Source organism: Pelophylax lessonae (assembly GCF_965119305.1).
Source record: "Pelophylax lessonae genome assembly, chromosome: 2".
Taxonomy (NCBI): Eukaryota; Metazoa; Chordata; class Amphibia; order Anura; family Ranidae; genus Pelophylax; species Pelophylax lessonae.
In genome coordinates, this window is record NC_138769.1 from 264,933,496 (window position 1) to 264,948,427 (window position 14,932).

General features: G+C 46.0%; 1 protein-coding gene across 1 annotated transcript in view; it reads left to right on the forward strand.

Annotated features, from left to right (window-relative positions):
* NUAK2 (NUAK family kinase 2) overlaps positions 1-12,979 on the forward strand; it is a 46,514-nt gene extending 33,535 nt beyond the window's left edge. The window contains exons 6-7 of the mRNA XM_082245678.1: positions 11,406-11,538; positions 11,698-12,979. Of these exons, the coding sequence (XP_082101804.1) occupies positions 11,406-11,538; positions 11,698-12,650 (1,086 nt within the window). The 3' untranslated portion in view covers positions 12,651-12,979. The remainder of the gene's footprint in view (positions 1-11,405; positions 11,539-11,697) is intronic.
* The last annotated feature ends 1,953 nt before the right edge of the window (positions 12,980-14,932 follow it).

Genomic DNA, 14,932 nt, shown 5'->3' on the forward strand with positions numbered 1-14,932 from the left:
CCTTTCCCCCCTGTCTGGACCTAGAGTCTGGTGGGGGTCCCAGGGCAGAGGATGCAGCGGAGACCCTTGTGGTCTCCTCCGCTATCCCCACTCTAAGGTTCCTGGAATAGTGTACGTCCTTGCCCTGGTAATCTGGAGGGGTCCCAGTGTAGGAGACCCCTGGGTGCATGCCCTACTTTTTGCAGTGTGGGTATAGTGCAGGGGGGTCCCAGTGCAGAGACCGGTGTAGAGTGCGCTACGGAGTCTCCCCCAACGCGTGTCCTACCTTTAGGGAGGGACCCCGTTGCAGAGGGTGCAGGAAAGAACCTGGCAGCATGCTTCAGCATCTGTAGCTGATGGCAGCCATTTTTCCTTAGTCTACCTGGTCTCCAGCTGGCAGCCATGTTTGTGTAGCCTGATGTCACGGGGCCATTTTCCCTTAGTCCGGGAGGTGCTGGAAACAACCAAAGCCTTGTGGGAATGCCGAAGCTGCTCCTCTTTTTTTTATTATTCCTCAGTTTCCTCTTCCTGTGTATGGGACATATGAACAGGGATGGCGTCCTTGGTGATGCTGGGTCCGAATTCTCTGTGCTCCTCGGATCGGTAGGGGGTCCCTGTTATCTCTCTCTGCTGATGGGTATCCTTAGCCTTGGAGGGATCCTTTAGTGGTACCAAAAGAACGTTTTTGTACTGCAAGGTCTTCCTTTCCTTATGGAGCCTCATGGAGGTGGCAGGTCCCTCGGAACCCCAGCTTCCCATGGTTGCACCAACGGTGGTCCTGCAGTCCTTAGTGTCCCAGGTGGAAGTGGCGTGTGGACAAAGGTCCAGAAGGAAGCATCCCCCGCCTTTCCCTGCTCAGTCTGTCTCATCTGATTCTGACCCTTATGCCGCCATGGACGCAGCAGGTCCAGGGGGGCCTAATATCATACCCCCAGATCCTTTCGATAGTGAGGATGATTCCTCCATGGTCACAGCAGCGAATTTAAAAAGCACTGGTAGACGCACTCATCACTACAGTGCGTGAGACTTTAAAAATGGAGGATGCGGCTGATGTAGCCACGGACGTGGCTGTGTCGTTTTGGTATACACAAGTCACCTTGCACTCCAAAAGTGTTTTCTTATGTACCTTATTTTGACAGGTTTTCCTGTAAGGAGTGAAAACAAAGAAAATTACCCTTTGTGGTCCCCAAACGTTTTGCTGCACGTTAACCTTTTGAGGAGTCACAGGAGCGGTGGACCCTCCTGTTTCCAGGTTGAACAAAGCTACCATGATCCCAGTAGAAGAATCCCTGTCCTTTACGCACCTGGCTGACAGAAAAGTGGAGGCTGTGGCACGCAGCATGTTTACTATTGCTGGTTAGGCATTGAGGCCAGCCTTTGCCTCAGTCCTGTTGTCTCAGACCCTAACTGAATGAGCCAAGCTTTTGTGCCAGTACAGCTCCTGTGCTGTCCAGACTTTCAGCGGTGGTGATTAGGCGCGCGCTGTGACTTAAGAATTGGTCCGCAGACCAAGGCTCTAAAAAAGCTCTCATTGATCTGCCCTTTCAAGGCGATCACCTGTTTGGGGCTACCCTGGATGACATCATTAAGGGCATCATGGGGGAGAGAGAGTACCTTCCTGCCATATTCTAGAAAGGGGAAGGAGCCTTGTCGCAGAAAGGGTCCCTCCTCAGCACATAGAAAATTATTTTATGCTTCTGGGATGGAGAATGAGGGAAATAGATCCTTCAAATCTTCCCAGGCAGGTTCCAAGCATCCTTGGTCTGGTAAGCCTAGAGCTAGCTTCTCCGAACCTGCGGACAAGACCCCTTCAGCATGCAGGTGTGCCCCCATTATTGGGGTGGGGGGGACAGCTTTGCTGGTTTCCGGCCTCGTGGACCTCCTTCATGAGCATCAAGGGTATCCACAAAATGATTCTTTTTGGGGTACCCAGAAAGGGGGACAAAGCTTGTCCTTTTCAGGTTTTTTAGGTCCTGAGTTTCCTTGTGTGGGTTTGATTTCTTCAAAGGTTCAGGCGATGTCTGAACTACCGAAGGCCCCTCTATCCCTATTCAGGGAATTGGTTTACCTAGGTCTGATTCTAATTCTGACCAGAGTGTTCCTTCCTCTGGACAAACTTCAGGAACTACAGGCAGCGATTCACCGGCTGCTGTCACACATTTCTCTCTCCCATTTTTGCAATCAAGTTCTGAGTCTGGTGGTATCCATCTTCAAGACCTTCATAGAGTTATATCTGCACAGTCCTACATGCAGCTCCTATAGCAGGTTTGGCTCCACAGGAGGACACGAGGTTCGTGGTGAGATCACGTGTTCCTCTGGCAGACGCCGCATGTGTCCACGGTAAGGCCAATATCCTTGGCTCTGGCTTCTTCCGCAATTCCTGCGAGGAATCAAGGGCAAGGTTCTTTCAATGACTCTGGTGGCCATAAACGTCCCCTGGGTGCTTCCTCTCAGAAGATCGGTTGTCCTAAGGGCTGATCCACCATCCTGCTTTACATCCGCTGGTTTTAATGGCTTAGCTATTGAAAGCCAAGTACTGAGAGATAGAGGTCTGTCTGGATCATTGATCCCTACTATGGTAAAGGCGAGGAAGTTGTATTCCAGCAAGATTTACCATCGTATGTGGAAAGCGTACATTTCTAGGTGTGAGTCGATTGGTGCTTATGCTTGATCCTTTTCTGTGGCTGGGATCTTAACCTTTCTTCAACTGGGCGTTGATCAGAAGTTGGCCTTGAGTACCATTAAGGGCTAGAAGTCTGCCTTGGCAATCTTATTTCAGTGACCCCTAGCCACGTACTCTTAAGTTCATACCTTCATTCAGGGGGTACGCAATGTGGCTCCACCTGAACGGTCTCTATTGCCGCCATAGGATTTAAATTTAGTACTTTCGGTTCTCCAGAAACCGGCATTTGGGAGTATTCAGGAGATTCCCTTGCCTACATTATCCCAGAAGGTGACATTGTTGGTGGCTATTACCTTGGCCCACAGGGTATCAGAATTGGCAGCATTATCCTGTCGCAGTCTTTATTTAGTGGTCCATAGGGATAAAGTGTTTGTTCCTCCTCCGTCCACCATTCCTGCCCAAAGTGGTCTCTGCTTTCTATTTGAGAGAGGACTTTGGGTTGCCTTCCTTGTGTCCCAAGCTGGCTCATCCCAGGGAATTTGTCTAGGAGAGCAGCGGCCATTTTCTTGTAGCCATGCTGAGCGGCCTCTAGTGTCAGCACGGTAGTTTCCTGCTCCCTAGGATCGGCGTGCTGCAGACTTTGGCGCTCATTCCTCTTCTCTCCCTGCTCGGCTTAGAGGTGGTGGTGATGAGTCCTGGGGGGGTATCTCCCAGCCTGTTTCTTTCAGTGCAGAGGTACTGGGACTTGTAGTCCCAAGGGTATCAGCGCTGAGGGGGTTGTTGTCTTTAATTTACAACCTACTTTATATATTTTTTTCATATGTGATTCTCCGATGTAAGTGCGAAAATCTCACTGTAGCACCGGGGTATCGTGGAGCCTGCAGAACATATCTCACCACCGGACCCACTCGATTAGCCTCGGGGTCCCACTCGGCTATAGCGGCCATGACTGTGGTCCTTTTCTCAAATAAAATTTTATTGAATGAACAATTGAAAAATTGTGCCAGCAGTACGATCTCCAGCTCAGTCAAAATACAATACAACATACAGATTTAAAAGCATAAAAGTTTTCCATCCATAGAAACATAATAAATCGTAACCATTAACATACACGACTTGCATGAATATGCCCATAACCCCACACCCCATTACCCAAGGGTAACCTCTAAAACCATCTTGTAATTACCCTCTACCAATGACCAGCCAGTCCATAGTCAAGTCCACTGGTGCTAGACCAGGTGTGTCTAAGCAAGGTGCCCGTTGTTTGTTGAATTTATCATAGCAGCTTCTGTGCTGAAAAATATTTTTCTAATCGAAGGGTATCCCGCATATGAACTAACCATTCCTTCGAGGTAGGGGAGTCTGCAGAGATCCAATGGTAAAGTGGGTAGGTCACTCAGAATTCCCAGCACACAGATTTTTGTATCCTCAGGTTTATGTTCCTTAAAGACATTGGCAATGGTGGCAGTGACCTTTTTCCAATATCTATACAGCTTTGGGCAGCGCCACTTAAGGTCAATCAAGTCTCCACGGTCTCATTACATCTGGAGCATGTAGGGGATTCCCTTCTTCTCATGCGGAATAACCTCACTGGGGTGTAGAGGACCCATAGGAGTAAATATAGCTGTGACAGACGCTGTGCCACTTTCAGGGAGAACTGCTGGACTGCCCGGAGAGTCGTCTCCTGGTCCTGCAATCTTTAGTGTCTAAAGTGGACATGTTTTTGCAGAAAAAAACCTGGCAAAAAGTGCCCTCCGCCTTCACAGGTTTCATCTGACTCCTTAGACTGAGGCTGAGTTGGCCGCCGCGGACGCAAGTCACCTCATGGGGTCCGCGTTCACGCACTTTGAGCATTCTGATGGTGAGGATGATTCTTCTTCCACCACCACGCTTGTAGAGGCACCGATTGTGTCAGTGCGAGAAACTTTAAAAATGGAGGACTCAGCGGATGCTACGTCGGGCTGCTCCGGAGCAATTTAGCACCCGCAGGCTATCCAGAGCGGCTAAAATGTTCCCTTCCCTTGCTTACTTTGCCAAGATTGTCACTAGTCAGTGGGGTCTCCGAAACACATGGCTGGGATACCTAAAGCATTTTGCTAGGAGGTATCCTTTTGAAGATTCTCTTTTGAAGAAATTGACAGTACCACAGGTGGTGGACACTCATGTTTCTAGGCTGAATAAAGTCGCGTTCCTGCCAGTGGAGGACGCTCTGTCCTTTTTAAGGATCCCGCAGATAGGCTAAATCCTTGGTCCGCCATCTTTATACCGTGGCGGGTTCAATCCTAAGACCGGTGTTTGCTATACCCTTGGTCTTTCAGACCTTGACAGAGTGGGCAAAACTTTTACGCCAGAATTTGAAAGAGGGTCAGCACTCTCATGCAATGGCGGAGCTGGTGGACCAGTTGATACAGGGGTTGCAATACATTTGTGATGCCTCTTTGGATGCAGTTCCGTTAGCCTGCAGAGCGTCGATGACGGCGGTGACTTTGCGACACATGATCTGGTTGAAATGTTCGTCTGCGGACCAAGCCTCCAAAAAGGTTCTGACGGATCTTACTTTTGTAGGGGACCATCTGTTCAGAGCCTCCATGGAAGAGCTCATTAAGGGGCTCACGGGAGGCAAGAGCACTTTGCTTCCACAGGTTTCTTAAGCGGAGAGCATCGCCACAAACGTGGTCCTGTTTTTTTGGCTCACAAGCGGCCTTTCATCCTACAGGGTCACAGGACAAGGGGTCTAAATCCTCTTGTGCCTTCACAGGGGGTTCCAAGAGACCCTAGGGTGATAAGCCCAAGGCATGTTCCTCCTGCCTCGCAGGCAAGTCCACCTCCACCAAAAGGGATGCCCGCACCCGTTTTAGAGGTGGGGGGACGTCTTTGTTTCTTTCCAGACCCATGGACCTCGTTCATCCAAGATAAGTGGGTACTCGAGTTGGTCCGGTTACAAGATCGAGTTTCGATCCTTGCCCCCGGCAAGGTTCTTCCCTTCAAATTTGCATCTGTCCGTCGATCGGCTTGAAGGCCTTCTAAGAACGGTACAGGATTTGTTGTCACAAAGGGTAATAGTCCCAGTTCCAGAGTCGGAATGTTTTCAGGAGTTTTATTCAAACCTCTTCACAGTACCCAGGAAGGAGGGGAAGGTTCGTCCAATCCTGCATCTCAAGGCCCTGAACCACTTTGTGTGGGTTCAGAAGTTCAGAATGGAATCTATTCGCACTGTTGTGGCTCATCAAGAGGACTTTCTAGCCTCCATCGACATCGAGGACGCTTACCTGCATATCCTGATCTATATGGGGCATCAGCGTTTTCTTCACTTTGACATAGGCGAGGAGCACTATCAATTTGTGGCATTGGCCTTTGGCCTCTCCTTGGCTCCTCGGGTGTTCACAAAGGTGTTAGCCTTTATCAGACAGCGGGGGGTTTTTGGTACTGGGGTACCTGGATGATCTTCTGAGGGCAGAATCGTCATCTGTCCTGCAGGAGGATCTGGACTTCACAGTGAGATCTCTGCAGGAGTTCGGCTGGACTCAGCTTTGATCCCGTCCACCAAGTTGGACTTCCTGGGGCTGACTCTGGATTCAGCCTGAGCCTGGGTGTTCCTCCTGGAAACCAAACTCTAAAAATTGCAGCATGCGATTCGGCTCCTGTTATTCAACCATTGGTCGTCTTTTAGAACTTGCATGCAGGTGCTGGGCCTGATGCTTTCCAACTTCGAGGCTGTTCATTCGCCCAGTTCCATACCGGACTTCTGCAAATGGAACAAGGATCCACAGTCTCGGGACAATTTGATCCTGTTGAGTTGGGGTGCGAGAGGATCTCTGCTTTGGTGGCTCTGCTCCCCGGCGCTTCGACAAGGGAAATCCTTTCTCCCTCTGTTCTGGACAGTGGTTACCACAGACGCCAGCCTGTCTGGGTGGGGAGGGGTCCTGGGTACGGCATCAGCCCAGGGCTTCTGGTCCCGGGAGGAGTCCAGTCTGCCGATCAACATCCTAGAAATTCGAGCGATCAGGCTTTGCCTGTCCCAGTGGACGGATCGTCTGCAGGAGTGTCTAGTGAGGATTAAATCGGACAATGCCACTGCCGTGGCATATATCAATCCCCAAGGGGGCACAAAAAGTGCCATAGCCGCCAAAGAGGTGGCCGGTATTCTAAGGTGGGCAGAACGCTTGGTTCCAGCGATCTCTGCTGTACACATTCCAGGGGTGGAAAATCGGTATGTGGACTACCTCAGTCCCTTCACCCAGAAGTGTTTCAACAACTAGGTCTCCAGTTGGGGGGGGGGGGGGTGGGGGTGGCCCCGATGTGGACCTGTTGGCCTCTTGTCTCAACTTGAAGGTTCTAAGATTTGTTGCAAGGTCTTGGGACCTTCTGGCAGACGCCGCAGGCGCTCTGGTGGCCCCTGATTTATGCCTTTCCTCCAATAAAACTTCTTCCAAGGCTTCAGCGCAGAATCAAGGCAGAAGGGATTCCAGTGATTTTTGGTGGCCCCAGACTGGCCTCGTTGGTACTGGTACATGGGTCTGGCAAGACTAGTAGCCAATGCCCCTTGGCAGCTTCCTCTCAGGCGATCTTCTGTCTCAAGGACCAATCTTCCATCCTGCTTTACGGTCGCTGGCTTTAACAGCCTGGTTATAGAAAGCCAGGTATTGAGGGATAGGGTGTTGGAATCGGTGATCCCTACTCTGTTAAAAGCTAGGAAATCTACTTCTCTGAAGATTTACCATCGAAATTGGAAATCTTGTATTCGTGTGAGTCTAGGGGGATTGCCCCCGTTCTTTTTTTGGTATCCCGTCTACTGGAGTTTCTCCAAAGAAGTTTAGATCAGCGTTTGCCTCTGGGCACCATTAAGGGCCAGATTTCAGCTTTGGCAATTTTTCTTCCAAAGACAATTGGCTGCAAATTCCTTGGTTCACAGTTTCGTGCAGGGGGTTCGCCACTCGACCCCGCCGGTGCGTTCCCTGGTACTGTTGGTTCTTCAAAGACAGCCCTTTGAGAATATTTGTGAAAAAACTCTACTTGTCTCAAAGTGGCTTTCTTGGTTGCTATCACTTCTGCACACATGGTCTCTGAGCTGGCTGCGTTGTCCTGTCAGTCACCTTACCTGGTGGTTCACAGGGACAGAGTGGTGCTCCGCCCATGTCAATCGTTCCTTCCGAAGGTCGTTTCGGGGTTTCACTTGAATGAGGACGTTGTGGTCTTTTTGTTATGTCCTAAGCCAAAGCACCCGAAAGAGATTGCTTTGCATTCTTTGGATGTGGTCCGGGCCATCAGGGTGTACTTGATGGCGATTGAGTCTATTCAAAAAGCGGATTCCTTGTTTATTCTTACAGATGGTGCTTGTAAGGGGCAGGCTGCATCTGCTGCGTCCATTTCCAGATAGATCAGCCGAACGGTAGTGCAGGCCTATTCAATTAAGGGCGCATTCCACAAGGGTGTTTAGTGCCTCCTGGGCCTTCTGTCATCAGTCGTCGGTGGTCCAGGTTTGCAAAGTGGCCACCTGGGTGTCTGTACACACACGTTCTACAAGGTGAATATTTTTGCATCTGCAAATGCTGCCTTTGGCTGCAAAGTTTTGCAGGCCGCTTTGGCAGAGGGTGTTTGTTTTTTTTCTGTTAGGTGAGCTCCAGTTGTTCTTGGTTGGCGTGGTTTAGCCCTTCTTTTTGGGAATGTTTGTTGCTGTTTCTTTCCCACCCCCTCATTCTAATACTGCTTTGGGACGTCCCAAGTACAATGAATAAAATATTCCAGTGCTACGAAAAGTGAAGTGGCAGCAATAAACACTGATAAATAGGTGCACTACAAAAAAAAAAAAAAATTACCGTAGGACAATAATATCAAAGGTGCAGTAATCATCCAGTGATGAATTAGTGAAGTATGTGCACGAAGGTATACGAACAAGAACTGCAAGTAAGATGCTCAGTGCAATGTAAAAAAGAAAAAAATTATATATATATATATATACCAGAAATGTTTTTTGAAGTGCCAGAAAAATATTAAGTGGACAGCTAACACGAAAATGGGAAGAGTGTCCCTAGATTAACAGGTGGTGTTATAACAAAGCTTGCGCTGTGCTTCTTCACTTGGTGAGATTCAGTGATGACGTGGGATAACTGATCCTCCACCCAGTGGAGGAAGTCCTGATGACGCCATATCCGGGCGAAATGCATTGAGGGTCCAGAACGTCACTTCCGGTTTGCGGTAGCCTGAAGCGTGGAACGCAGCTAGCAGTTCCTGCTTATCTGCACGTTTGTTCATGCTGTCTGCAAGTGCCATACAAGGCACTTTTAAATGGGAGTCCTCCATTTTATATTTTTTAACACAATACTCAATAAAACTTACTGCACCATGAGAATTTTTTGAAATACTGTGGATTGATGTCCCTTTGAGCCATACACAAAGGAGATATATTGGCTAGAGGTATCCCTGTGCCTCCACCTAGGAAGAGGTGGTCACTTTTAAAGACAAAGGAGTTCTACGAGCACTACAGGTCCCCAGAGGCCTAAGTGCATCTGGTAAGTGGCCACAACTCACTGGGTGGAGGATCAGTTATCTCACGTCCTCACTGAATCCCACCAAGTGAAGAAGCACAAGCAAAGATTTGTTATCACACCACCTGTTAATCTATGGACACTCTTCCCATTTTCGTGTCAATATCCACTTAATATTTTTCTGGCACTTAAAAAATTTTTTATGGGTGGCTTCACATAGGAATTTTTATGTATTTATTATTTTTATTATATCTATTTTTACATTGCACTGAGCACCTACTTTGCAGTTCTTTTTCGTATACCTTAGTGCACATACTTCACTTATTCAATTCATCACTGGATGATTATTGCACCTTTGATTTTATTGTCCTACGGTAATCTATTTTTTTTGTAGTGCACCTATTCATTAGTGCTTATTGCCGCCACTTCACTCTTCGTAGCACTGGAATATTTTATTCATTGTACTTTCAGTTTATATTTATCATACTTATACGTTGTTCCTCACAGTGTTTCACGTCACAGCTGGTGAAATTCACAGTTGATATTGCATTTCAGTGCTGGTCTGCTGTATTATATTTTGTTGGTCTATCTATGCCCATGCTATAGTGACCCCTGTGAAAGGTTGAGAACCGCTGGGCTAGATAATACTGCATACCCTTTCACTGCGAAATGAGGTGGACTCTTATTGGACTTGCTTCCAACTCTTATTCGACCTGCATCCAATTTGACTGTGCAGTAAAATCAGCGGAAGCAATTTCAGTTTAGGAGAGAAGCCTGTACAACTGCAAGACTGAAATGAGAGCGGAACCATCGCTCTTTTTCGGTGGCCCTGATTTTGACCTTCTTTCACCGGAGGGGGGGGGCTGGTTGAGCAGAAACTGGTCTTGAGTACTATCAAGGGTCAGGTGTCGACCTTCTTTTAACAGCCCTTGGCCACGTACTACCTGGTGTGTGTACTTTTCTTCAGGGAGTTAGGCCCTTGACCCCTCCAGTGCAGTCTCTGTTGCCACCTTTGGACCTCAATTTGGTGCTCAGTCCTCCAGAAGCCTCCGTTTGAGAATTGTCAGGAGATTCCTCTGCTTACGCTGGCCCAGAAGGTGGCCTTTTTGGTGGCTTTCACCTCAGCGTGCAGGGTGTCGAAATTGGCGGCGTTATTATCCTGTCGTTCACCTTACTGGTTGCTCACAGTGATAAGGTGGTTCTTCGCCCCTGTCCATTGTCCCTTGCTCAGGTTGTCTCTGATTTTCATGTACCTGGCAGCTACGGAGTCTTTTACGAAGTCATACTCACTATTTGTGCTCACGGATGGGCCTCGGAAAGGGTTGTCCGTTTCCTCTGCGACCATTTCCAGATGGTTTAGACAGATGGTGATTCCGGCCTATTCCATCAGGGGGTCAGGTTCCCCCTTCTCCTGTCAAGGCACACTACTCGGGCACTCGGTGCCTCTTGGGCCTTCTGTCATCAGGTTTGCAAGGCGGCCATCTGGTCGTCGGTGCACACTTTCACAAAGTTATATAAAGTGGATGTGTTGGCATCTGCGGATGCTTCCTTTTTGGTCGCAGGGTTTTGCAGGCTGCTGTTTAAAGGACCTGGTCCTCTTTGAGGGTGTATTTGTTTTTTTTGTTTTTTTCCAGCAGAGGTCCAGTTGTTTTAGTTGAGCTGTTTACCTGGTTGGCTATATTTAGCCTTGGGCGTTTCTTTTCCCTGTTCCCACCCCTCATGTTTAACACCACTTTGGTTAAGAAGATCAGGAGCTGTGCCCGTCAATAAACGAAAGAGAAAATGTGATTTTTGACTTACCGTAAAATCCATTACGCTGATGTTCATTGATGGACATAGCACCCACCCCTCTGTGGAGTTGTAATTCTTTTGACACTGTAACAAAACTGAGTACCTTTAGCAGAGAGAGTCCCCTTGGGACTGCCCATAGGCGTAGCCAGACTTTTTTTTCTTGCCTAGTGTCCTACTCCTGTAGGGGGCAGTATAACCCAATGGTTAAGAAGATCAGGAGCTGTGTCCGTCAATGAACATCAGAGAAATGGATTTTACAGTCAGTCAAAAATCAAATTTTTTTTTTTTTTTTTTAACAGTTGATCAAATATTGCATGATATAAAAATGCAACTGCCATTTCATTCTACAGGGCTTCTGTTTTCTGAAAATATAATTTGATTTATAAAGTGTTTTTTTCATGCAAACCTTATTTTGTGGGGGGGAGGGAATCTTAAAGGAATTAAAACAAATGGGTCATATTTGCTTATTTCTTTTTATTATTTTACCTTGTATCCAGGTGTGTAAAAGTTTTTTTGTGCTGTTGTAGGTGGATAGCTGGTCGTTGGGAGTTCTTCTCTACATTTTGGTTCATGGCTGTATGCCCTTTGATGGGCAGGATTACAAGAAACTGGTAGCTCAAATCACCTGTGGAGCTTACAAGGAGCCAAGCCAGCCATCTGGTGAGTAACCTGTTGGTATCTGACGCACACGGTCTGGTTATTTTTGTAACACTGAATCACTCCTACAGCAAACACCTGGCAGACGTGTATCTATATCTAAGTCAGTCTTCTATTGACCACTGCTGACTTTAAATGTACGTTTTCTTTTTTTCTCTGCAGATGCATGTGGCTTGATTCGTTGGCTCTTGATGGTGAACCCAGAGCGCAGAGCCACACTGCCAGATGTTGCTTCTCATTGGTGGGTGAACTGGGGGTACCAACAACCATTGAGTGAACCAGAGCATACGAAAGAATCTGATTCACCGTTTTCTATTGGTGGATGGTTTAGAAGATCTTCTCGTCCATTGTGGGATAATGGCTCTAAAATGCGCTCTTTCTTACGCCAGCATCTTCCAGGGACAGCTTTAACTCGTCAACGCTCACTCAAGCGTTCTAAGAGGGAAAATATGAGCCAAACAATATCAACACAGACTCCCCAGGAAAAACTCTCCTCTGTGCCAACGGCTCCCAAAAAAGGTATTCTAAAGAAGCCTCCACAACGTGAATCTGGTTATTATTCTTCTCCAGAGCATAATGAGGGAGAAGGGATGAGTGAAGAAAATGATGCATCCTGTTCTATTTTTGCCACTGAGGCAAGTATTCCCCCAGTAGTTAGTAAAGGCACAGAAGAACCAGTCATCAGAAAAGGTATTCTCAAGCGAAATGGCAAGTTCTCTTCTGCTGGAGCAGCTCCTGAGTTGTCTTTTGATGCTGCTGACTGTTCTTTAAAAAATGAAAAGTCACCTATATGCATGCTTACTCATGAGAAAGTACCATCTTCGATCAGCCAAGAAAGTATCCTTTCCACTGAGTCATTTGAGTTGTTGGATTTTCCAACCAGATACAGAGAGCGACCAAGACGTAAAATGCGATCCATGAGAGCTAGTCTATCTGCTGAAGATCTTTTAAACCTAAATTCAGAGGATGACTTTGGATCCGATGGACCCAGACTCTGGAATATGGCTAGCTATCAGGCACGTGTAGCAGAAAGCTGCCTATCCTTGAGTGTATCGGAAGAAGAGGCAATGCAGGTTTACAGGACAGCGGTGCTTATTGGCAGAGAACCAAGCTGAAACCAATTTTTTGGTTTATTCAAAATGGTGAATCTCTTAAAGAGGTGTAATGAGAAAGCAAACTAGATGCCTTACTAAAAAATGACTGTGTCACTCGTGAGTTACAGGTTGTACCAAGTATGTGGCCTTAATGTTGACTCCTTTAAAAGCACAAAAGGAGCTCATTGTGCATCCTGGAATTGGGAGTCTGCCGATTTTAAAAAGTTTGACAAAATTGTACTGAACAAGTACTTGTGATGAACTGGTGTTTTTCTTTATGGATTTTTTTCCCCCAAAGAAATGGCTAACTGGGTTTTAAGAGATGCTGCATATTTCAGGTTAATATTGGTGCCAGCTGCTGCCTTTTTAAACTTGGTGTGTCGCAACAAGGTGTGAGTGTATTTTTTTTTTTTTCTTTTTAATGTACTACCACTCTGTTGCTGGAGACCTGGTGAGAAATTTAATAATGAGTGACTGACTGTGACTGCTGAATTTGTTTTGCTACCCCTTCCTTCTTGAACACAAGGGCAGCATGGAAATGGAAATACACCATTTTACATCCTGCTAGAAGAAAACAAAAAGGGATTTTATGCAGGGATTTAATTACATCTAACACAAGTGTCTGGCACTAAACATATATAAGAAATGTGAAAATGTGGTTAGACTTCGTGAGAGCTGCTTTCAGCACTGATTAATTTTATTTGCACAGATATCCTGGCTGGTACTCAAATGCAAGTGTTTTTTTTTTTTTTTTTTTGTGTGGAAATGTGTGCATGTGGTGTTTGTAGCTACAGCTGAACTTGCACGCATTTTACTTTTTCTCTTCTGAATGTAGATATATATTTTTTTAAACTAAATTTGAATATAGCTTAGTGCATAAATATAGCAATAATTGCTTTCCCCAAATGTGGTTTTCATTTTGATTATGTATTTATTTTTTGCATTTTTGTGAGAAAGTAATGTTCATGCAAAGATGTGCATTCTTTTTAATCTGATTTTCCTTATATTTTATGTCTATGCTAGATGCTCAAATTGCAAAAATAATTCATACCCAGATTATTATAATTAGTGATTGTGCTATATATTCCCTGGAATTTGGCTCTGGATTAATGATCTGAAATCCCCTGACTTTCTTATCTTTAGACGGATCTATCCTAGTTGCATTCTTTCCACCTAAAGCACCAAATCACATGGATGTTTAAATCGCCATGTTTAGAGGACTACAGTGTGAGTTTTGTATGCAGCATGAAAATGTGGCGTAAACGGGTGCATCTGGAGTCATACAAGTCATTAAAAGAAATGTACACTTCTACACACATGTACACAATACTATTTTAGGCTTGTAGTTTAATGCAGGATTTTCTGCTAGCGCTTCATCTGGAATCTGTGTTCTATGCTGAAAATACACACATATGTCTATGTGAATGAAGCATAAAGCCTAACAATTTTTTTTTTTTGGTTTTGCCTAACCGATGTAAACCCTAAAACATTTTGCTAGGGTGGGGAAGGGTTACAGCTTATGACAAGGTTTGTATTTCTGCCTTTTCCTGTTCTGTCCCATCCCAGTGTCTATCTCACCCCTCCTCTTCTGCTTGAGCAGCCAGAGGAACAGAAAGTGGAAACAATCTCTTCAATGGGGGGAGCATTTTTTTCCCCAAACGGGAAATATATATATATATATTTATAAATAGTGCATCCGGAAAGTATTCACAGCACTTCACGTTTTTCCACATTTTATATTACAGCCTTATTCCGAAATGGATTACATTTTATTATTTTTCTCAAAACTCCATAAACAATACCCCATAATGACAACGTGAAAGAAGTTTGTTTGAAATCATTGCAAATTTATTAAAAATAAAAAACGGAAAAAAAAATCGCATGTACATGAGTATTCACAGCCTTTGCTCAATACTTTGTTGAAGCACCTTTGGGGCCAATTACAGCCTCAAGTCTTTTTTAGTATGATGCTACTGTGCTTGGCACACCTATTTTTGGGCAGTTTCTCCCATTCTTTGCAGGACCTCTCAAGCTCTTATCAGGTTGTGTGGGGAGTGTCTGTGCACAGCCATTTTGTTGAATTGGGTTCAAGTATGGGCTCTGGCTGGGCCAAAGAACATTTACAGAGTTGTTCCGTAGCCACTCCTTTGTTATCTTGGCTGTGTGCTTAGTCGTCCTAAATTATATTAAGGGGTGCCGCACTCCCAAATGCTAATGTGATCGTATCCCCTTAAATCTGTTTGCATAGCAATTTCCAGAATCAGCGTATCATATCAAACCATATACATAAACAAAACAAACCA